The following is a 25965-nucleotide window of genomic DNA, read 5'->3' as shown; positions in this document are numbered from 1 at the left end:
GTGATACTTTCAGGTCAACAACGACCACCACACAAACAAAATCACAGTTTTGCGTGTCTAAATATAGATGATACGCAATTCAGAGATTACAAGTTTAAGGTATTATTAGCTTTTAACAGTATGAAATTGAATTAGGGAGAAACACTATCACATTGAATAGCTATTAAAAACAGTTCAATTCTTAACCACTTTAATGATGAATAATGAATTTATGTAATAATATATACAAACCTTCTGTCTGTAATATACTGCATTGTAACAGTTAATTCACATTGTACAGCACCTGAAATAACTGGCATTGCACACAGGCAGTAAAGTAAAACCCCTTCTATGTCTACCAGTGTTTAGTGAGAACACTGAGAGCCAAGACCTTATTTCCTGCTCTCCAGAATCCTGCAGTTCAAGAAAAGGTTGACAAAATAAGTCCTAAAGACAGCAGTATTTCAGATTACATATAAGGTGATGAATGAGGTGAAGAGTTGAATTTATGCTGAAGTTCATGTTTTGATAAAAATCTATTTTAAAAAGCATTTATACTCTATGACAATTTTTCCCAAGCTCCTCTGCCCTCTTATGTTTTTCGTTTTTCAGTATCAGTACCATAGCAACATCCAGGACTCATAAATGTGGCACTGCTCTCAACATCTCTGGAGCAGCGCCTTGCAAATGCTTGCCAAACTCAGGGATCTGCATCAGCTTGGAAAAATATGAGGCTGGGCTAATTTTTGCATACCCTGAAAACAATGTCAGGGGACTGGGAGGAGGGCAAAGGGAAGAAATGCTGACCTTGCAACGTCAGAAAGGAACGAAAGAAACAAATTACTTGAGGTTTCATGATATACAAACAGCAAATTTTGCAAGTAGAGAAGATTGAAAGTTTTATCACTATCTTACAGATTTGGGAGGTGTATCTGAACAGCCTGAGGATTCCAACATTTCCAGTAACTGAAATGATGCTCCATGGACTTTCTCCCCTGCCAGCAATTACTCATATAAAAAAGTGACATCAGGAATACACAAAATACATTTGCAGCAACTTTAATGCAGCTGGAAATGAAAACAGCCAGCATCTGCAAAAAGCAGAAGAGTGGGGATTCCATCAAATATGACTGAGAATCTCCTCTACAATGGGACTCCGATTTGGGATTTGTCTCTTCAGCCTGTAGATGCTGCTATTTTTCTAATAAAACACATCAAGAAACATCTCGTCAGTGAAACTGAAACAGTATTTTGTCCTGGGAAAAGTATGTTTAGGCTTGTCTCTACTCAAGACTGCTTGAAGCAATTATCTCCCTTGCTAATAAATAGAGCTGGGAAATAGCTATGCTCTGGTAATGCCACATGAAATAAATAGATATCAGTACTATTCCTCTGTTTATAGGACTTAATTTCAACTGCAGCAATAATTACATATACTACCAATCCAACCAACATCACCTGCAAAATCATGGATCATTGGTTGATAAGAACGAGCAGTAATTCATAAACTTGAGATTCACCAAGGCTCACCCATCGTCTGTCCTGCAGCCGTAAGCCTTTGAAAATAGCCACAAAGCTCAGTACTCTGTCACAGAAACCCAAATCCCCTTGACAATTCTGACAGTACTGAGTGTACTTTATGAGTATCAAGCCTGTCACAAGGGTATAGTGAACAAGCCCACAAAATGGACTGTTTGGTGTTTCATGTAGGCTCAGGGGAGCACCTGCAAGACACTGTGCTAAGCTTGTTGTGCTGCTGTGACTGATACTATAGGAAAAAACAGACGCAATAAATATTCCAGTCAGATGAATGACCTTTCAGAATGCACACCCAAAGAGATGCTGACCAAGTCTAGACCAGCAAGTCCACCTTGTTACACACACCTTCAGTCACCGCCTAGCCAGGTCAGAAACAACCAGAAAAACCTTTTTTAAACATATATGGAAGATGAGATAAACATTATATTAAAAAAAAGAAAAAGCAGGAACATTTTTTCAATTCTGAGGAAAATCTAGTTTTTACTGAGCAATCATTTCTCCTGAAACTCATCTGTGGCCAAGCTTCATTTCTACGTATGCAATCTGATGAGCTAACATTGTTCCAGGCCTCCAGCTGAAGCAATTAAAAAAGCCCACATTTGCCAAACATTACCACATCGTTACCACAGATACTGTGTATTCTGAAAACAGTGGAAACCTCTAATACCACTGTGGGGTAACTGCTGGCAAATAACTTTTTAATATGGTTACCACAGCGACTATTAACAACCTGCAAGGAGATAAATGGAAAATGATCCACTGTATGGTGTATCTGCTTGTCAGAAGCCATAATTCACACATAAGAGAGTGTAAGGAGATTATTTCAGTAGATGGAACTTGATAGGGTCAAAAACATAAAACCTGAAATATTTCCAGAGAATACTGCAGATGTGTGGGTGACATGAACAACAGCATGTCAACCTGCAAACTCAACGTGGTAATGATTCTTACACAGATCCACCACAAACCCTCTAGTGAAAGGCTGCGCTCCCTTCCCAAAAGCAGTGAAGGATGGAAAGAAGAAGGGATGGGGACTGAGAGAAAAGCATGTTTTGGAAGAAACAAATCCTTCGCAAAAGGACTGAAACAACAGACTGTTTGCCACAGAGGCGGGGCAAGTAGCACAGAATATGGCTCCCGTAAGATATGAAAGAGATAGTAACAGAAACTTTGACACGGACCAAAGGCCAGAAAATGTCTGACAGAAAGCTGGTGCTCAGTCCGAGAAGCACGTCAAAGCTAACACATGCAGATGTCTGCAAGATATGGTAATCATCAACAGTTAACGCGATTCTGGAGAAAGTCAAGCTGCCCTTTCTCATGTTCCAGATTACAGAGACAACTGTCAGTGTTCAGAATAAATCACAACAGCCTGCACCCGATTTTGTGCATTGCTGAGTTTCACAGACATGCCTAGCGATAAAAATGTGCTTTTGAACAAGGTGTTTCTTTTTTTTTAAATAAACTAATTCGTTATGAATTTTCTACCAACACACAAAAGGCATTAAAGGCATGCAAGCTTCAATTTACATACCGATATTCCTGTATCAAAGGCTATGCTATTTAATGCACAGGATTCAATTTTCATAAAAGCACAAGTTCAATTATAACAGCAACCAGTGAAGCTCTAATACTGCATTTCCAGCTAAAAAAATTGCTCAAAGCTCTTTCACAACAGCTCTGTAATTTCTGAGTATCAGTCTACTTAGTAATATGACTTTGGGAGGCACACATGCACCGAGAAAAAAAAATCATGAAGAAAGAATTTCCTTGCATTGAGGAATGATGGCTTAGAGTTTCTGCTTAATCTCTGCAAATCTGACAGACATATGGGTGAAATTAGTTGACTGACGACCTAAAGTTAATGCTCATGTGGCCACTTATATTTTCCTATTTCCAAATCAGACTGGTTTTGGTTTACACATGCACTGAGCAACCAGCACAAACAGGCGAGAGCTGCTCTGAGAGATGGCAGCGCCGGTCAGCATGCGAGCTCTGGTCTTGCCAAAACCCACAGAAATTTTGGCCCAGCATACCATCCTGGGAGTCAGAAATCTGTTCGGTCACAAAGAGGGAGGCTAGCTTGCATTCAGACAACAGATCTAACCCTTACTGTCATTTGATGTGGGGCCTTTCTAAGCCTGTACCTCTATTATACAGGAAATTATGCACAAACCCCGAAACTGCTGAAGCCCTGCTCACACGGTTTGGTTTGAGCACATAAAACCTCTGAAGGTAATTCACCAGACACTTCTGTGATCAGGACCCGCACACCTCACCCAGTATTTACGAGGAGAGGAAAGAAACTTTCGGTATGGAAACAGAAAGCAGTTTATTTAATCTGTACACCCATTCATTCATAGCCCGTACACCAGGGCCTGAGCATTTCAGCCAATGAACTGATTATTACAGACCTGAATTTTACTTTTGCATCCATTTTCACTTAAAAAACCACCAAATATAACACACTTAGAAACTGGTATTGTTTTGATTTATAGTTGAAAAAATGAATGGCATTTGTCTTTCAAGCTGTAGGTGCTTCGGACATAACTGTGCAGAGAGCAGAAGCGTCATCTACCCCAGAGGACAAGCCTCTGGCTGTATCATGGCAGCATTCCTGACTGATGTCTCATCCACTCCTAAAAGCAGCCTCCTGCAACTCTCTCTTTCAAAGTCAGAGTAAGAAAAAGAAAGCACTGGGAGCTAATATACTTGGGCTATGCCAAGCTGGAGGGTGTTGTTAACGAATTACTAAGTTGAGAGTTTCAACTTCAAGCAACTTTTACACAAATATGTCACATTTGAGCACCTTGGCTCACGTGACAGTTGCAGGGCTCAAGACAGAATCAGCCCCTGAAGTTGGTCCATAAGCTATTTAGGCCTTTGTGCAGCAGCTTACTATATTCTCCGTGCATAGCAAGGACATCCAGATGCCTCTTATAAGGACCTGCTGTGTAACCATTTGGCTACTTCACACCCCAGCGAAGGTGAACTAAACCGTACGTGTCAGCTTTCAAGAACTGCTGATGATCGTCTCCTATTTGCTGTCTTAGATATATATTAATCTGCAAATTGCAAACTGTCTCCCTAGATGATTAGCTCAAAAGTGCCATACAAGCACATTGGGCCATAACCCAAACAAATGGCATTAAAAGTATATAAATATCCATACATGCATACTGTAGCTCCCAGAAAAGCCTAGAGAATCTACAAAATAGGCTGTAATTGTCACAGGATTAAAATATTTACACAGCTATATATAGATATCCTGGATTGACCACCTAAATACAATTTTCCAGCCCCAGCAATAAAACCGACTGGGATACTTGCTATTACTGAAATGCCGCACAAGTGTAAAACTCAGGTATAAATGGTAGAAGATACAGACTGGTTTCTGATTTTATGTGTATATAAAACTATCAATTTTGAGCCAATCGTGGAAAGAGGATGAGAATCCCAGTTTCTTTCCATCGGTAAGGATACGCAATGAGGGCAAGCATGTAAAATCTGTATCTTTTTTCATTTTAGGATGCTGCAGCTGTCTGCAATATTTTTTTCAGTTGGCTAATTATGAATCATAAATAAATTGAAGCTGAAATACTAGAATAAGGCAAATAATTCCAACTCTTTACCACACTGTAAAACCAGTAAAACATAAACCCCATAATAGGAACATCCAGTCCAATGCATCCAGATATTAAAGACTGTTGATGGATATGGAAGAAGTGTCAAAAAGAGGTCAGTTAAAATTTAATGCTGGCAGAAATGATTGTCTGCAAAAGTATGAAAAACCTTCTAATAATGCTTTAAAAGCTTAGCTCTGTCTTAACACTTACTGTCTACTTAGTCCGGAGAAATTACTTAAAAGTCATAAAGCAATTTTAAGAAAACAACTATTTTCTCTTGACAGACTATTTGGCTACAATTACAGCTACTATGCCAAGATAATGTATGTAATTCAATACCTCCAGACAACTTTGAAACAAATCAACTAGTATTATTTCCCATCTCTTTGAAATGGAACATCCAAGTCATCTGAACTTTCAATGTCATTTAGCACTTCGGAAAAAACTATAAAATAGAGCCAGGCCTGAAAACCTATACTTAATTTCTGAGTAACCTCCTGACCTTTCATAGAAGGATCTAACAAGCCAGATCTCCAAGACCTTATATAAGTTATATTTGGTCTTAATTAATATTGTTAAAGGCACGCTTATATAGAAGTCTTATTTAAATTCCTTCACATTTCTGTCATTTTCAAAGTCCCACATTTTGTAAAAGGAGATGATTCGCCTTAACCCAAGTTCTGCCAAAAATTACTCCACACATAACAACAATCCAAAGTGTCAGGCTTTAAAAAACAATTAAGTATGATTTTAGGAGATGGTTAAAGAGAGGTATATGATGATGAGTTACCAAAAAAAAAGTCACGATCAATTTTCATTTTGGCATCCAGAGTTCATTTCCTGTTGCTCATTCACATATTGTGACTCTGACTTTCCAAAAATGCTCACCTTTGTTCCCCAAAACAGCACAGCATAAAGCTCCAGTAACTTTTCACCAGGTATTGACTGAAACCAGGACTCATAACAGCTGAGGCAAGACATATGATACATTTGATCAAGTGAACAGAATAAGGAAGAAGCAAATCACTATTTTATTTCTCCTTGTTTTCCATTAACCAGATGTGATAGTGCTCGGGACTGCAGTGCTCACTTTGGTGAACAAAGGTTTGGTCTTCCACAGGGTAATGCCTCTAGCTGCTGTGGTAAGTGATCAAAGTGATGAGATGTGCTTCAGCACAGAGAAAACGTATAATTAATTGAACTCTTACACTTTCTTTAAGTATTTTGAAAGACTAAGGCCAAAGTGTCTGCAGAAGCCAACTTTAAAGCATGCTAGGAAAAAAGGCTAGTGCTATTTTGAGTAACATGCATCAGTAAAGATTAATGAAGAACCTCATAAACCTGCTTTATCTCTTGTAGTGACTGTCACAATTGACTAGAAATTCAATAATCATTCCCAAGAAGGATGACCTTCTTGCAGAGGTGAAAAATGCATATATATATTGTTAATCTATATATAGCCTAAGTATATTTAATACTTTTCCATCTTCATTAGTCATTACTGAAGTTTTTGTCCCTCTCTTACGCACTTCTACATCTTGAGGTAACACTCTATACTACGTATCGGGTAGCAAGCCGACCTTATCCAGCTACCATGTGTTCTTTCCCTCTTTGTGTTCTCATGTCTACAACGTATTTTCTCTTACCATGCACAAATAATGACATTATATTAAACCATCGTACTTGAAATTACTATTGAGCCAAAGGAACACACTTCTCCAAAAATCAATGCAGAATCAAAATTTTTTTTCTTCTTGCTTAAAAACCAGCAACAACGGCAGTCCTTATTCTCCTGAGTATATTATTAGTTGTACATCTGAAGAAGTTAATTGTCTGTGTTTACACTTGGGTGATTCGAAGGTTTATATGAATGAGAAAACAATAATGTGATCATCTACAAGTAAAACAATATTTTCACTGTGATGGCATCTGAGTATAATGAAAGGAAAAACCCATCAGCTTTTCCCCAGGTTTCTGTTTAGAACAGTCAGTTCAGGGGTAAGAACTAACCCTCATGAAGAGCTAGAATGTGGGAAATAAAACAAAACGTAAAAGACTCAAAAGCCAAGAAATGTATTGCCTAAAAATCTTTATTGTTTTTTGTTGGAGGTTTTATGGATTTTTTTTTCTCTTCGCTCCCATAATCTCTGCTTACTTAGAAAATATCATGGCAGCATCTATGGGCAAAAGAGATCGAACAGTTGAAATGATGACCACGTAAGAGCGAGATGGCACCCAGAGGAATTTGAGCGTTGGTCATCACTGGCAAAAATCCATTCAAATAGTTTAGCAATTTTTGCCACCTATGGAAAACAAAGGACTGATAACTGCTCAGATTACACTGTCAGGGTGCAGGTAGTGCTTCCTCTAGGAAGCAAATCTCCTGCAGAGATACAAGCAACATTTTACGGAAGGCTATTTTTTTCTGATTCTTCATTTCCTATTCAGAAGGGTCACTAGAAGTTATTTTTATGCAATAACAGGTAATTCTTTCATGCTACAGCTCGTGATGCATATTAATCATGGTTCTTGCCAAATTAAATTAGTATTTTCAACATTCAAAAAGCAGTTAAACTTCTAATGACATTTTCCTTCTCTCTTCATCAACCTATTTTTGGAGCAAAATAATGTACTCAGGCCTGAAGTAAAGACACTTGAGCCTCAGGAATGGAAAACAGCCAAGAGCCAAAATGAACTCACAGGAGAGCTACAGGGCAATGAGGTTGTCATCTATGCATAGAAACACTTTCAAAGATGTAAACATGATGTTAAACCTCCACCACTCCCTCCCGCATGTTCAAGTCACACTGCTTTGTGCTTGCAGTTACGAGCAGGAAAAAAGGAAATGAGTCTACTTTTGTGATTACTGCTACTGCTGTAGCACTAGGGCAGAAACAGGGACTCATATCCTTAACAATCCTGGTTTTCTTTATTACTGTTCCTATCAGAAATTAGAAGTGTAAAAAAGGCATTCTAGTACTATAAAAAAGTAAATCAAACCAGAGTTGCAAAATATCAACTGTGCCACCTTTATCTGAAAATCTACCTGGACTTCTACATTGTACAGGTGTATAGAACACTGATGTGTTTTAAAGCCAAGCAGCTACCGTTAGGTTGTCCATAAAACGTGTCAACGCAAATGGTCTGTATTTGGCACATTTGCAAACAATTGAAAACCAATTCTTAAATTAGTAATAACAAAGTATTTTAAAGTCCTAGTTGAACTACCTTCTCACACTATGTAACAGCATTATATACAGAGCTTGGAATGCCTATCAGGGTACCCAATGCCTAATAAATTCAATGCTAAAGGGACATTAATATTTTACACAATATTTGCCTGTTGTAAATAAAAGTAGGACTTAAAAGCATTTGAAAGACTGGGCCAAAAAAAACGCAAATCATTTAGGAATGTTTTTGGCTTTTCCCCAGCTTTCTGCTGCATAAAATCAGTTAACCAGCCTCCAAATATTTTCCTTTTTATAACCTAATAGCCTGATTTGCATAGGTGTTTCATGCAGCAAGAGGAGAAAAGCATTTTAATAAAATTAGAAAATGACTGTATAATCACAAAGCTCTTTTCTGCAGCAAATACAGTTTTTTTTTTACATTGATAATATTTTAAGGGGAAAACATTCCTTTAACTGAAAATTTATTCCACGGTTGAAAAATTATTACGTACCAAAGGTAAAAAATTTTAAATAAAACAAACTTTTGAAATTGCATATTTTGCAAGCTTTTTTTAACTACAGCAAATTGAGTAATAAAATGTTCACGATAGATGAAAACTCTAAGGTGTCCACCACAGAATGTCCAATAAAAATAGTGTCAAACAGATACACGGTCCAGGTAAGACTGTCCAGCTGGACAAAGTATCAATGTTTATGGTGATTTTTAGGGTATCTGCTTAGTAGGAATCAGGCAAAATGCAAGCCAGCTCTGCTCCTAAAATCCAAGCAAGGATTCCAAGGGAAAATACTCACGAGCAGGCCTTTATTCTTTTTAATAATCTCAAACTTCTTCCTTTGGCAGTCACAATAACCAGCACGTGTTGAAGATCTGGAATCACTTTTCCCTCAAGAACTAGCCCATAAATAAGCCACTTCATATCTACTGTACATGTTATTTTCTTGAACCATTCATACATCCTGTGAACATTCACTCATCTGGAGTTGAATCACTGCCACACCAGTCTCGTTTAATGGTTACACCACTACGGCCTCAAATCTCATTAAAGCGCACATTCCCAGAACAACCCACAGACATCTCGATCTATCGAGCAATAACATCTTTATACTCTGTTGCCCTGATAGTAGAGACTCGATCTCTACGCCCAGGTTAATACAGGGATGGAAGACCATTTCTAGGAGAAAAGCAAGTACCACACGTTCTCTCACCCACCAAGCAGCACCCCTCCTGTTTTACACAGCTTCTCCAAGTCACCATCACCTGAAAAAGCAGCAGGACTGAGCAGCTGACTTCCTGAATCCACATGCTGCTATGCATTCCCCTGGTCCATTGAACATTGCGACTTGGTGTCTCAGCTCTCAGACTTAAAACCAGAAGCTTTTCAGCGAGAGCAGTGTTACACATGTCTGTACGTTCACCCAGCTGGGGTTAAGGACTGGCTGAACTTCCTTAGGATCTTTTCCACTATTTTTCCTGCTAAACAAGCTACAATATTAAAGAAACAAAAGTAATATTAGTATCTGTTATCAACTCCCTCAAATCTCTCCATGTTACAATCATTTTAAGAAGGGTGGCAAAGAAGAATTTGTTTGCCAGGATACATAGTTTTTCTGAAATTACTTCAAGCAGTTTTGTGAACATCAAAATCTACAGCTTGGGTGAGATGCATTATTTTAAAGGAAAAAAGGACACCTAAATACAGAGCAGGATTACCTTCCCTTAGACGCTCAACCACAAAAGTGAATCCAGTAGTCCGCGGATGTAAGACATACTCGTATTTTTGAAGTCCGTTCTTTTCAGCGTATTCATTACTGCGGGCTTTGGTATTGGCTGAAGGAGAGGACAAAAAGCACCATTTTCTATTAGTGTGCATGTAGACCAATAATTAAATAGAATTATTGTAGGACAGAAACAGTACCACAGCAGTTTCACACAGTACGAATGTGCAACAGCTTTTCAGGTGCAGGTAGGCTGCAAGCTGGCTACGCTAAGATTTAAGGAAGAGCAATGTGGATTGCAAGAAAAGCCTTTTTACCCCCTCATTTCATTTTAGAAAGCCTTTATATTTATCAGATGTAATCTGAAATCTGTAAATTAAAATCTCTTAATAGTTCTCTGTACACTTCAATAGCCATTTTACAGTAAAATGTGTTAATTGGGTATTTTTTTTTTTAACTCAAAAGTCACAACGTATAGAAACATAAGTTTGATGTTAAGTGCAGATATACCTTGAAGTCTAAATTTAACCACATTAAACTTACCCTGGAAAGAAAACATTAAATGGAAAAAAACAGTTAATCTTAATACATTTAAATGGTATTTTACATCTTCATTCTGAACTTGCCACGTTTTATCCATCAACCAGCACACACACACCCTGCTTTAATTTCCTGACCAACTGCCTCAGTGTCCCCACACATGCTTCCTACTGCATGCAGAGCACATGCAAGGTACCTGGAAATAGTGTGGCTAAACCCCACGACAAAGAATTTTGAACTTTGAGGAAAAAAAACCACCAAAAAACCAAAAACTCTGTCATGATAAAACTGAACAAAGGTTTTTCAGGCCCAGCTGCTAATACAGCCCACTAAGCGAAGAAGACACGGACACTGGGAGGAAGCATCTTGTCCTCCAGTGATGTGCAGGAGGCTCTTCCAAGCAGCCTCAGGTAGCAGCTGAATGGACTTTGCTGGCTGCTTTTACTCGTGCGTTGTGGGTACTGCTGTGCCTCCCCTAGGGCCAAAGGCAATGGACACATGCAATGTTCCCTTGGCAACATGGAAAAAAACCAACTTATTCAATGACTCATTTTTATATAGTTTTACAGATGTTTTAAAAGACAAAATCCCAGTAACAGACCTATGAAATCAAATAATTACCTAAGCAATATATCATCTTTTTCAAGCAGAAACAGCTATTTTAAGTCTCCACAGTTAACCTTAACAGAGATGGGAGATAAAGTAATGAAAAACATACTGCTGCTTAATAATTTAACAGAATTGATACTTATAGGAAAGTCCTTTCCATATAACCGTCATAATTTTTCCTGTAAAGGAACAATAATACAAATGGACAAATCAATAGTAGCGTGAGGTATCTTTTCTGCAGCGATGCAACTTCCCTGCACCTTTCTTTTCTTCCTAAAAAGAAGCTCTTTGTTTATCAAAAAATGTGGCTGTCTCTCCTAAAGGACTATCTACCTATTAATAAATGCTACCACATATCAGTACACTGAGCTTTTTTTCCCTGTGATCTACTGTTTCCATGCATAAGAGTGCTGCTGTTCACACATGCAACCCTTAAGGGTTAGTGGACAGATTTCCTGACCATGTGATTTGGAGGGAAGGGAAACTGTCGCACGGCAGCCAAGCAAGTGATTCAGCAAAGAGAATCCAAAGATTTAATTCTTGCCAATCTGCCAAAACATACAAATATTGAAAATATTATATCTTCAAAAAGCATGGCTAAAAGTACAAAATGTGTGAAATACTAAAATTACACTTGGCTATGTAACTTAAATTTATCTTTCTTTGGACATATGCATTATGTCTTTAACCACATGATCAGAGTACCTATTTTTGTCTGCTCTACTACTACTCCATTCAATACTGAAAATGGTCTATTCTGAATCAGTGAAGGGAACTTGCCTGTAGGACTCCTACCTTTGTGATGGCAAAACTTGCAGAGTCACAAGCAAGACTCGGAATGGCAGAAAAGGCAAGAGTAATCTGGTAATTATTAAATGCTGCTCTGAAGAGCCAGATTCTACCTCTTAGACATAATTGTATTGCTCTATGAGCTCAACAACTTAAACTCCTTATTTTCAAAGAAGACATTGATCACCAAGAGCGTTCCTATAAAAAGTACAAAAGTTCTCTTCCAGATTCTGTGATCATTCAAGTAAAATATTTTAAATTAATTTATCACAAAGTTTTTGAGCTAATGTATTGTTTCTTCCAAAAGACAGAGAAAGTATCTTCTTCATTTTCTGCATATCCAAGTTTAGGTTTCCACTTTGGAACATTTGCAATCTGCAAATCAAGTCAATCAAAGCTTTGAGACACAAGTGCCAGTTAAGTCTAAATAAAGTTAAGAAGTCTAAAAGAGAAATTAAATCTAAGTCTTAAGCATCTCAGACTGCACATAGTTAATGAGCACTCAGAAGAACCCTCTCCATATGTCTGCTCACTAGCACTTTATTTCAGAGGGAGCACAAAAACAAATTCCTTGACTTTTGCAAAACACTGCTACTTGCACTGCAGGAAAAACAAAGAGTAAATGAGCAGTTTGATTTTCTGAGCAAGACCTAATTAATGCTGCAAAAGCAGTTTGGGATCTCCACTGCCCATTGCCTTGAAGTAATAATCTAGTCTCCTCGTAGTGCACCTCCCTGCACTAGGAAAGAAGACACTGTAAACATCTGCAAAACACCTTCCAAATTTCTGTTTACTACCATGCCTTTCTAAAAACGTGTGAACAGCTGGACATTGGTACCAGCCAACCTATTCTGCTATTTCCTGACATTTGTATCCCTGTCTTGCCTCTGTACTGCAAGTTTTATATAACAGAGACTGTTCCCTTCCCCTTCTGCACAACCCTAGTGTAATGGGATTTCAGAACTCGAATAATGCTTCCAGCTAATACAATGATCACAGTCATCTGGAAAAATCATATCCCTCTTCCTTTCCTAATGACTATCAAGCCACAGGTCTTTGTGCATTAAAGAATATTTATTAGAGCAAGCCAAGAAGGTCAAAGGGTTTGGATGCTATCCTGAAAGCAAGGGTAGGATATGCCTTCACTCTACCAAAAAGCAAGAATAACGCCCTTCCTCCTCCTGCTGCTACTCTCAGCATTAGAAGAAAATAGTTTCTTACTCAGCCACAAACATATGAACACATGTACTGACTGCCATCTATCTGATGTAAGCACTTGGGTGCCTGCTGCTCTTTGGCATCCCTCTGCCTACACCTTCTGGAAAATTCAGAGCTCCTGCTCTGAAACAACAAGAGGCAGAAAATGGGATGTTCCCCATTATATGAAACCTAGAGGTTAGAAAACTGACCCAGGAAATTAGAAATCCATTTTTATATCTGCTCCAACCTGAAGGAATTCACATCACAAACACCTCTTTTAAACCCTTAATCAAAAGCCAAGCTACTCTGTCAGCGTTGCAAAACTTACTCAGATGCTTCATCATTCTGCAGTACAGATTACAAGATTCTCAGGCAAAAGAATTAAAACAGTGAAAGATGCCTTTGTAAGTCTGATAGTGAAAACATGTCTTTGAAAGAGGAAACAAGTTCTCTTCTTTGTTTCCAGCCAACCAACCAACCAACACAAATTGCATAAAGCAGCTATTGAAGGAGGGAATAGAAACGAAATCAGTTGAGGTCTCCTCCATCCCAAAAGTTGCTCACATCATTTGGCTAAGTGTAATTCTCCCCTCTTCATTATGCTCTGAAAAATACGAGAAAGCGTTGCTTTCTTGAAGCAGGTATTACATTGTATTTAAGCCAAAGTAAATCCACCCCGAGTTTTTGCTCATCATTCCTGTTAGGTGTATTTTGCATTTTAGCTCCTTGGTTCTGTTTGCTCCTGTTTGTACGGAAAGCAGATGTTCGTTAATAGGGGGTCAGGTGGGACCTTTCCTGATCCAGAACTGCTTCATTCTCAGTCTCCTCTGGTCTCACACTGACTTGCCTCTCCTATCCTGCCTCCCATCAGCTACTACATGCTCCCTCTCAGAGGGTATGTTCTTCGGGGAGGTGGCAAATACAAAAGGTCAAATTTATGTGAGTCTTCAGACACTACTGCAGAGCAGTTGTCAAGCTACACAGAAGAACAAGAATTTAAGAGTTCTGGCCATAACCTCTTACAATTTTTAGGCTACTGTGATGCCTTTGGTACATCATTTAATTGTATTTTTCCCCCATTTATCTCCAAATTATGTGGAAAAATCCAATTTATCATATTTTTAAATTACCGGGAAAGCTCAGAAAGTCAGCACTTTCTAGAAGTACCACACTTCAGAATTTCATTTGAAGTAACTGGAGGAAGAAATTATGCTAACACATTTTCTTGATGTTTAAATTGCAGATTTTTAAGAAGTTAAATAGCTTTTGCTCCTTAAAACCAGAGGATAAAGTGAACGAATTCAATTTTTTTAAAAGTCAAACCATATTTTAAATTTGTGAGCTAGTTTTGAACTAAAAGAAAAATCTCTAGAATTTGACTTTGATGAAAGCCATAATACAGTGACAAGCTGCATTTGTGTGAGTCTGAAGAGTATTTGGAACTAAACCTTCAAGACCTGTACCCAACAAAAAGCTAAGTTTGTGCTCCCCTTGAAACATGTGCAGTATTGGCTCCTCTCAAACAGACAAGCTCACACGCTTTTACAGATTCAGCATTGTACAGGTTGATGCGTTTTCCCGGATGCCACTGAAAAGAACTACAAATTTCCCTCATCATCCTACTAGAAAGCTGATTCTGACAACTTCAATACAACTATTTCTGATCAACTCTCGATTCTTTTTTTTTTTTGCCAGTACTAGCTCACTGAAATTTGCATGTTAAATACTACTGTTCCTTTAATCAGACTTGTGATAAAAACGTGCATGTAATTCTATGACTTCAAGTCCTCTCAAATTATATTGGTGCCAGACAGTAAAAGATTAAACGAGTACACTGAAAAACTCTTTAAAAAAAAATCCTCTTTTATCTATTATGGGTTTGCATAGAAAGCATAAAAAGTATATTGGCTCACAGTTAATATTTTAAGAAAAAGTTAAGCAGTTTTTCTTATTTGTGCTCCTTTCAAACTATTATGTTAAATCAGCCGCTTCAGGTTTTGAACACTATTTTTCTTTGCATTTCCAAAGTACATCACATGAACTAGAAAAGAGAAAAATCCAACTGCAGCTCATTGTTACCTTCTAGACAGAGTATTGTATGTGAGCCACATCACAACATTTCTGCCAAAATCTGGGCTCTAGCAAGCTTTTCTACTGTTTCTTAGCCGTTCGTCAAGGAAAAAATGTCTGTGCAATCACACCCTGTCCACCTGTTCCCCTTAACTTTGCAAGCTATTGCCACCTGCAAACTAAGTCTGACAGAGACAAGAGATTCAAAGATAATTAAGGCCCACAGGAGTTTTCAAAACACCAATGGCTGCGTAAAGGGAAGCCTCCAAGAAAATGTGAAATGGGAAAAGCCAGGGCAGGGTCCCCAGGTATTTAGTCTGCCAGGGCTTTCAGCACAACATTCAGCGGCCCATCAGTTAATGCCACGTTTGGTGGGGATGAGCCACAGCACCCAATGCCTCTTGCCAAGACAGCGGCAAGAGACTTGTAGAGGAAATGGCAGAGGGAAGGAAACACAAGGGAAAAAGAGAAGTTGGAGTGATGAAGAGAAGACCATGTATAGGGATGCAGACACAAATCCATAGGAAACGAGGCTTTAACAGGCATGGAGCAACAGAGCAACATTTTTTTGTTATTGATTTCTCAAGAACTACCAGAAATGGTCTTACAAGGAACACCAAGAGAAACAAAACAAGCAAAATGTTGGGTTGTGTTCCAGCTTTCCAGAAGCGCTAGAGTTATGGTTGCTTTGTTTTCTTCGGGGCTTCAGAAAGACTGGCTGTACACTTACCAGCTGAGAGCTGCTGCTTAAGCAATTACAATAGAATACCTTTGATGCACTTAGCTGAAGTACTTGAAGTACTCCAGAGTGAAAAGATGACCCACCTATCAGAAATAAGTACATCATTATTACCTCAGACCCTATACATCCAGATTGCAAATACGTTGTTCAGGATTCATGACATTACTATTTCTAAAATTCATTTACGTTGCATCTTCCACTGCAAAGTCCTTCACCAACGTGAAGTCAGGCATTTGCCTGTGTGTGAATACACGCATGCTTCACGTTTCTTTGAGATCTTTCATTCTTGAATGAAAACATTATAGAACTTCTCACAGAGGAGTAAATCTATCACTGTCATGCGGAAACTGAGAGGATAAAAAAATGACAGTAACACAGAGCCGCACAGCAATCCTGCTTTTCAGTAAAGTACATGTAGAATGTTATTTTTCATTTTAAGCACCAGAAGAATTTTGTTTTCAGAAGTAATTAGCAGTTTTGGAATTTGGTCAAAAAACAAGAGCCATTGCCTCTATTTTTGAAAAATGTTCCCTAGGATACTGAGCTATCGTTCAGAACAAAATTGCAGTTTATTTCTCGTTCTAGCAGATGGAACATAAAATCCTAATAGGTCCTCCATATCCTCACCTATATCCTATTATATCAAAAACATAACAGTTTTCTGAAAATAATTTTTCAAAATGTTACACAAAATACATTATTATGTTCTGTCATTCCCAAATGGCACGAACTTATTGCTTGTTCAGGATTAGCTCGTAAAAGGATTTTGCCCTGTCTCCTACAATACTTTAAAATATATGAGGTAACGTTTCTTGTGAAGACAATTATATAGGGAGAGCTACTTCCACAGAAAAAGCCCCGGTGTTTTGTCTGTCTCTATACAGCTTATTTTGCACAAACACAGTATCAAGGTGGCATTCATTACTGATACCTGGACAATCTAATCTGCCAGAACCCAGCGTGGCTGCCCAAGAAAGCAGTGCCCTGTCGTCTTCCCTGCCCATCACACCATCCTTCCCATCACAGCGCCTCCTCCCTGGGCTGCTCAACAAACCAGGGGGAAACAATCACCACCCACCCACGGCGCCTTCAGAAGAACAGCGCAGTGAGTGTGGATATCCATTGGACACTGCCAAGTTAAAGAGTACGTGTTACACGTGTATGAGGAAAGAAAACCAGAACAGCAGAAACATCTTTTAAAAAAAGAAAATCTGTGTTCAGAAATCCAATTAGAGGGGTTTTTATTATTGTTATTAAGTCTTGTCTGCATTAATTTCTCAGTGGATGGTATCAACAGCACATACCTAAATTTAGTCTAAGTCATTTGTATTAGTTACAACAGGAGAGAGAAGACCCTGTGCTTCCTTAAGCAACTCCGCGTTCAGGTGGGAGCACCCCCAGCACTGCCTTGGGGACTCTGCAGCACGAGTGTTAACACACTGAGGATGTCTCAGTCCCCAGCTAATTCTTCTCTTTTAAAACTGCAGTTTGGAACTTCCTCAATTCATTAAAATCTGGTGTCTCTGAGGATTAGTGGGAGGGACTAGAAGGCATATTTAATTTATACAATAAATTATCAACAATCCAATTCTCTCAATCATCTTGAGAAGGAATTGTTCAGAATTTCTCGTTCAGAAGGAAAGTGTGAGAGACCCAAGGAAGAGTTTCCTGACTCCATGAATAAGATAAAGATTTCACCTCATAATTCAGAGCTAGGAGGGGACAGTTGTTCATGAATTCAAAGGAAAAAAAAAATTAAAGTGAGACAATTTCTATGCTGCTTCCTAATTTTAGATATAAAGCAGCTAACTCAACAAGAGATATCATACAAAGCAGTTCAAGAATGTACAATGCACTTACCCTCTTTTAGGAAGGCTGATCAAGTAATGACAATTCCCTGCAGTGTGAAACCATCTGAATACCATATGTATCTTTTTTTAAGGTTATCGAAAATACAGACAAAAAAATAGCAATGTATATTAGGTATTTTTATACTGTGTCTAGTATTTACTGATCTGACATTGCAATAAAGTATGATTTGAGAACACCTGCAATGGGAAGTGTAGTAATCTTTTAAACAAGCTAAAAGGTAGAAGTTTAATTGTAATTGATTTTCTATTTAAAGATGATGCTTATCAAATCATGCTGCAGGCATGAAGAACCACAGAACAGTCATACAATGTTTTGTTTTATTGGGAATTGAGTCATCTTCAATACTGATTATCAGCTTGTTACTGATAATCTAAGATACTTATATTAAGGTAGATATTTTATTAAGAATTAATGCTACAGGATCTAACTCATTAAATTTATTCTTACAATAATGTCAACATTTGTTTTAAGGAGATATTTTTCTTACAGGAGCAGATACAGATTGCTTACATGGCCTAAGGAACAAGTATCTCCATGTTCTCCTCTTAAAACATAAGGCAAGAAAAATAATAGAATCATTAGTTCTCCTCTTCAATCACTATTTCACAGCTCTGAAACGATTTCACGCTGTTTGCTCCAGTAATACGGAAAAAAGGGAACATGCAAGTGATTTATTCCAGGTCTTGAAAACTACTTTTGCTAATGCAATGTATATACAGTACTGACCAATACAAAGTCACAAATTTCTCTCATCAGATGCTTTGAAATGTAACAGTTATTTCAGGAAGTTTGGCAGAGCCTCTCAGTGGAACTACATTTCCACCTCTCCAACGAATCAGCACATATGACCATTAACTACCATTTCTACTGTCCAAGAGAACCCGGTCTTATTCCTAGGTTTTTTAAATAGTTTTTTAACTCTTTCCATAAAGAATAAATTATGTCTATATTGAACATTCCATGAGAAGATGACAAATGCAGCCTACCTGTGAGATCAGTTCCTTCCGGAAAGATGAGGAGTTGTAGTGGCTCACGAATGTCACAGAAATAATCCAGCATTTTTTCAAAGTGACTCTTGTCATCTTCCCACTTCCTCTGAATGAAAATGAAGGCAGCAACCTGCATCGCCCAGCCTAAAGTTTCAAAAAAACACACCTTTAGTAACATTTCACTCTGATACTTCCACAGTGTCTGTTATTCCAAAATATTTTATAAATTCTGTTAGACATAACATTTTATTTGCTGCCCACCTGTCCTCACCTCTGATTAACAGCCCTTAGTTACCTAGTAAATAGAGGTTTGGATGGGAAGCAAAATAAATCTAAACAAATATATCTAAATAAATTTGGAATTGCTACGGTTTTGCAAAACTTTCCAGCGAGCAAGAATAGGGTCAATGCTGTCATGAAAGAAGGTTGTAGTGAGGTGGGGGTTGGTTTCTTCTCCCAAGTAACAAGCGACAGCACAAGAGGAAACAGCTTTAATCTCCGCCAGGGTGAGTTTAGATTGGACATTATGAAAATTTTCTTCACCGGAAGGGCTGTAAAGCATTGGAACAGGCTGCCCAGGGAAGTGGTGGAATCCCCATCCCCCAGCATATTTAAAAGACGTATAGATGTGGTGCTGAAGGACACGGTTTGGTGACCTGGCAGTGATGCATTAATGGCTGGATTTGATGACCTTAAAGTTCTTTTCCAAACCCAAATGATGTGATGATTCTATGAAGTGAATTATTTAAAACCACGGCCCTCACTATAATAACCTTAATCACTGCAACACTGATTTGCTCAAGGGAAGGCGCTGCCCCTACAGACACACATCTCAGCAATGCACTGCAGGAGAAGAGAAAGCTGCATTGGAGAGAGTTGCCCTTAGTTTTGCATGTTAACCATATGCATTGTGCAGAAAATATCTATTGCTTCAAGGGCTTTATTACATACACTTTTTTACAGTTTTCATCACTAACAGAAGAAAATACAAAGTTGTTCTTCACACTTGATCACAGCAAAACTTCATGTGTATCCATTTTTTTGTATTAAACACAAGACAACTGCTCAGACTTACAGTCTGACAGTGTAACACACCTAGGCAAATGAAACTGCTGCTGAGCCTGCAGCTCAAGGGTCACAGGTCACAGTTATCTCCAGTGAATGCTCTCTGCTTTTTTGGCACTATTTATTACACAGTGTAGCACATAATGTTAGAACTTCTGTCCACTAGTTCAGACAGCAGGACGGCGAATCACAGCTCCAGCTCCACCACATGCCCGTGATGCTCCCTTTTTAAACAGAGGAGCAGACATTGCCTTACCACTGCACTCAGCTCGCTTGTATCTCATCAGAAAACCTGCAGAGAGATACCCCACATCAAAGAGAAAATATCGCAGCTTTCTATTCTCCACCTTGCTCACCACAATGCTTAAAGTCTGTTTTTCCTTCGCTGGTGACTTACAGCATGTTATTCTTGCACTTTATTTCAGCTCCTCTTTACAAGGACTCCTTTCTATTCTGTTTGTGGCAATATCTTACAAGGAGCACATGCTAGAAAATCACTTAATAAAGCCACCACTTTTTAAATCAACTTTGTAAGTCAGTCAAGCCTGGATAATACATTAACCAAGATGCATAACCTCTTCTGTATGGGTTAGGGACATTATAATTGTATTGTTAAAGGTTTGTAACCTGTATCACGGGGTAGACTATTTTATTTTTAAGCCAACTAAACAGACGGAGCATGCAAAACTAACATGCCTTCAGCAGTCTGAACCTAATGAGTCTCAGATATTCAGATAATGTATGATATAAAGATAACCGAATTCTGGAAGTGGTTATGTGAATTAAGAAGTGCCCAGAATGCACTCTCAGCAAATCTTTTCAAATTTGCACGCTGTACTTGTTAAAAACCCACTATAAGCAAAACTAAACTTTGACCACAACATTTTATGTGCATCTGTGCACTTATCCCATTCCCACATCTGTGATGTCAAGAAGTATCAGTACAGCGTTATTAATAGAGGCTATCCACATTTAAACGAATCATTTGCAGGGAAAAATAAAAGTTAAAGTAACTGAAAAACAGCTGACGTAATTTAATTATGCTTCCTTCTGGCATTTAATCATCTACTGCTACAATACATTTCACTACAACAGTGCAAAAGCATTATTGAACTAGTTAGGGCTTCATTTTCATCTTTGTCATTGTTATATAAAGAGAACATCTTCTCATACCAAATGGTGCCAAAGCTTTTAGTTCCTCTAGAAGATACATAGAAATATATGAAGCTATACACATTTCACTACAACAGTGCAAAAGCATTATTTTATATTGAACTAGTTAGGGCTTCATTTTCATCTTTGTCATTGTTATATAAAGAGAACATCTTCTCATACCAAATGGTGCCAAAGCTTTTAGTTCCTCTAGAAGATACATAGAAATATATGAAGCTATACTACGGGAAGTTCAGGTTGGAAATTAGGAAAAGGTTTTTTACTGGCAGGGTGGTCAGTCATGGCACCAAGCCTGTCAGAGTTCAAGGAGTGTCTGGAATACAGTTTTAGGTCACATGGTTTAGTTTTAGGTAGACCTGTGAGGAGCAGGAAGTTGGACTTGAGGATCCTTACGAGTCCCTTCCATCTTGAGATATCCTATGATACCACATTTGAAATCAGATTCATAAAATTGGGCACAGCAAAGGAAAAAAGCTTTCCAAGCAGAAACAGATGCCTTGTACCTTACCATTCATAGCTCTGAGGATGTAGATGCTCAATGGGACAGAGTAAAAATACATAGCAATTAGGAAAGTTGTGTTGCGGTTTTGGTGTTTTCCAATCGTTCTTACCTCTCAGCCCAGACCTCTGTCCATTTTATGTATCCTAGACACTACCCCTAAATTAGTTTATGCCAAACCTTTTCTGTGCTAAACCACTGTGTCGTGTGATGTCACACATCAGGCCTACATTATTCAATCTTTGTCATCTCATTGCAATAGGGGAAACAACAAGCCAAATACCTGCTTGCTTGGGAAGCCTGCTGTTACCTTCCCAGGTCAGCAGTTCCTTAGGAAGAGTGACTTTGGTCAATAGCAGAGGGAGCACGGAAAAACCTCACTGCCAGATCCCACCCTCCCCCCTACCCTTCTTCATGCAGCATAAGACTTTAAATTATATGTGAACTTGCATCTAAACTCTTTCTAGCAACCATTCTTTAATAGCACTGTGAACCTCAAATTACCGCTTGGGTGACTCGTATTCTGGGTGACTCAACCACCTTAAAGCAGAGGATATAGTGCAGCAGTTTCCCATTCCTGCCCTAAGTGGTGGTGTCATATATGGGCTATGAAAAATTAAATAGAGGCAGTAATGTAATGACTGGGTCAGGGAGGTGGAAGAGAGGGAAGGGAGTTAGTAGGCATCCAGTTTTTAAAATAAACAACAGATTTAATTTTCTAACCTTTCCAACAGATAATATCCAGTGTTGTAGAAGAATTTTTCTATCTTTAAGTGTATGTCTAATTAGGTAAAACAGTCCTCACGGCTCAAATAAGAACATATTACCTAACAGCCAGATGACTAATAGTAAAGGTCCAGGTTTTCCTCCCTGGAACAGGGATTACCCCAGAACAGCGCACTGCGTCAAACTATTTTAGCACATATGAAAGTGGAATAATATTCCACATTTGCTCACGCTTTCAGGCCTCCAGTGAAAGGCAACAAAATCATGAATTACTGCCTTCAGCCAAAGCCCTGGTCCACACCCTGATGGGGGAGAATGCCTCCTGTTTACACATCTCACCATCCCACCACATTCAAGCAGGAGAGGAAACCCAGCACGGGGCTGCAGACACACGCCTCCGAACAAAGCAAATGCAGCTCTTGCTTTGATTTCCATTCCACAGTGTGTCTGCGTTGTGCTACTGGAAAAACAACATGTAACAAGTCTGAGGCGCAGTGTGGGATCCAAATGGGAATGCACAGAGAAACTGGAGGAATTCAATAGAGCACTGGGCACAATGAAAGGTTTTGCTAATCAGCAAGATTTCCGAAACAGCAGCAGAAGGAAGTACCTTCTCATGCGCAGCCTGCAGAGAGACACGCTGTTCAGTTAATTATTGTTAACTTTAGGTCAACATAGCGTTCAACAAAAGTAATTATATTTTTCTCTTTTTATACAGCTTTTTCGGTTGTCGAAAAGCTCCTGGGCAACAGGAATTTTCCTAGCAAAGGCAGCATTTACTTGACTGGGGAAAAATGGATGCTTTTTGATTTGCAGATTCCTGAGAAACCATTGATTACACAAACATGGCAGAGACACAGTGAAGCTAAAGAAATCATAACAGTACAACTCCATTTCTTTTATAAAATAGTCATTTTGTAGGAACTGGCATTTCCAAGCCAACATTGCTTGGAAAAGCACACAAAAAGCATCTCACTGCACAGCTCTTGTTCAAAATCACAAAAGCGCAGGGCAAAAACCTACAAGGTATAGTTGCTAGCCACGTTGACCTTTAAATCAACTTTTCAGAGCTGAAAAAAATAAAAAGGCGGCTTCAAATCTCAAGTAACACATACACACTAATGCTATGTATTCTATCAGGATGTAATTCGACATAGGAAAAAAAATTACACTTAACACGAAAGGGAAAGTCTGCTATTGAACTAGAGAAATGTCCTGTACACAAGAATTCCCTTACTGCCTTGGGGATAAAGAAAATTATAGCTTATGCATGTTGAGAATTTGCAGCATTGTATTAAAAATGCTAGCTGCAAGTATAAAGCTTTTTAAATTCTAAGACCCTGCACTTCTATTTTCCCTACCCCAAAATCCTTTACAAGAAAATAACACTTGAAGCTGAAAGTGTGTTTTCATTGCAAAGGTAATTTGGGAGTAAGTAGATACTAGAATGGAGGTGGCAATCAACAAAAGAGAAAGAGGTGAGTTGTGAAAAAAAATGTCTTCCTTTGGTTTTGTATCACAATTTTTTGCATATTTCTTTAAGTATCTCAAAAATTAGGTGTCTCCCAAAATGTCATGTCTTTAAGAGGAGTACTATGGCTGATACTGCAAGCAAAAATACACACAAAGAAAATGGTATCTATGTGTTTCCTACAGCAATGTAACAGAACAGCTAATAATACCGCCACCCCACCACCCACCCACACCCCACCCCATTAAAAAAAAAATTAGTAAATGATTCAAAACTATAGAAACAAGTAGGAAAGTAGAAGGCTTAACTACAGGATTACATTACTATGTTCATTCATCCTCCCCCTTTTCTTCCACTACATTATTCACTGTTTTTTCATAGCATTACCTTAAAAATAAAGGTATTGCTCAGTTCATCTGTATTTAACAGGGGTTTGGCCCTGATTAGGACTTTTGAGACAACAGGGAACCAGACACCAGAACCAGACCAGAAGAAGAAAGCCAGACAACATGAGAGCATCCGGTTCCTCCATGTTGAACCCAGGACACACCTAGGCTTAACTAAGGGACATCACTCGGAAGTGCGTGATCCCACTGTATACAAATAACTGGATCCGTTAACATCGTTTGCTATTCCAAGTGCTTTGCTGTGCAAAATATCCACAAGGCAACAACCACACAATTCTGAATGTTCCTTCTTTCAAAGATCTGTAGGTATGGAAAAGATGTGACCACGGAGAAATCACACAAGAAGCCAGGGCTTAAAGTTACAAAGTATATACAGTGGTTTCTACAAATTCAATCAGAATCAGCCATTTTACTGCTTTTTTTTCTAGCTAGTTTTATGTCTAATAACCCAAAGAAAATTAAAAGATTTTTTTAAATTTCATGTAATGGTTTGAGTGCACAAACTAGGAAAGAAATAAGTGGTTCTTGAAATAATCCTGTAAAGCACCATCTCTGCTTTTTTTTTTAACTATGCTTATTTCTAACAATGTAGTTAATAGAAGTATAGTAACTTGAACAACTACCATTGGATTTGATGACTTCTTTCAGCAAATTAAAAACTAGCTAAGAGATAAAATTCACAAATACAGATTCACAGTAGCAATCCTAATTTTATAGTGAAACATCTGGTTCAGTCTGTTTATTCATTTAATTTTATCTATTTGCAAGGTGCCTATTTAAACACCAGCATGCTTTTGCCACCGCCTTGCCTCATCAGGCTCTGAATACTACTCTAAACGTGTTTTTAAATTATTTTTATCATCACATTCAGTTTATGTTCAGACTACTTATTCCACACGTGCATATACCACAGTCTACTTTTTACCTGGACACAGTATCATCTCCTCCATGGAATGTGAACCCTAAATCTTTGTTTTTACTAAAACACATTAATTCGACACAGAATTTTTAGGTAACAAAAAAGGAAAAATATTCTTATCTTGCTCTGACCAGTTTTACCTCAGATATCCCTATAGTTCTCGTGCATTTCCTTCAGTACCAAAATATTCTAAGTTTTATATTTATTGAAGTCCCATTCAAGTGTTAACACTTGCTATACCTCCTTTTCTCTCTTTCATTCCCTTGTGGGAGAATACAGTATGTGCCACTAGAAACCTCTGCTTTATCTTATAGTTCATTTACAATACAATTAGAGGCTTCTTCGAACAATGTTTACAGGATGAGATTTACTTGTCAGGGCAATAAGAGTGTTGTCAAAAAGCTAGCCAGATACAGTAGCCTATGTCTTAGCTCTGAAAACTTAACTGTGAAACCTTCTCAAAGGATATACACCACTGAAGAACCGTCTCTGTCTCAGCTAATATGCACACACAAAAAAAGTGAAAGCACGAAGGAAAAAATTGTGACAGTAGAAGCAGGATATATGCAGACAGAGGTATACCATGCTTTTGGAAAGTATTCTTTCAATATTCAGTCCCTTAAATATCTATCTTCACACTTAAGTATTCATTCCATTTCCTAAATTATGCCATTTTTATAGAATATCGACAATCAGATGATTAACTCCACCATTGTATTAGTGCTACGTACACAAAATCTTTGTGCTAAAATGCTGTTAAGGACCATTAAACCTATTCAGTTACAATATTCACCTTAAAATAACACTTCAAATTTGATTTGATGTACTATGTAAAATCAGAAT

The 25965-nt window shown here is 38.2% G+C and overlaps 1 protein-coding gene across 1 annotated transcript in view; it reads right to left on the bottom strand.

Moving 5' to 3' along the window:
- The window catches only part of LCLAT1 (lysocardiolipin acyltransferase 1), a 76725-nt gene that overhangs the window by 41221 nt on the left and 9539 nt on the right, over window positions 1-25965 (bottom strand). The window contains exons 3-4 of the mRNA XM_010138348.1: window positions 18860-19006; window positions 10047-10163 (exon numbers count right to left, since the gene is read on the bottom strand). Of these exons, the coding sequence (XP_010136650.1) occupies window positions 10047-10163; window positions 18860-19006 (264 nt within the window). The remainder of the gene's footprint in view (window positions 1-10046; window positions 10164-18859; window positions 19007-25965) is intronic.

This window comes from Buceros rhinoceros, unplaced genomic scaffold (assembly GCF_000710305.1).
Source record: "Buceros rhinoceros silvestris isolate BGI_N320 unplaced genomic scaffold, ASM71030v1 scaffold4316, whole genome shotgun sequence".
Lineage (NCBI taxonomy): Eukaryota > Metazoa > Chordata > Aves > Bucerotiformes > Bucerotidae > Buceros > Buceros rhinoceros.
The sequence above is the reverse complement of the archived record's forward strand: the minus strand, read 5'-3'. Positions and strand labels throughout refer to the sequence as shown.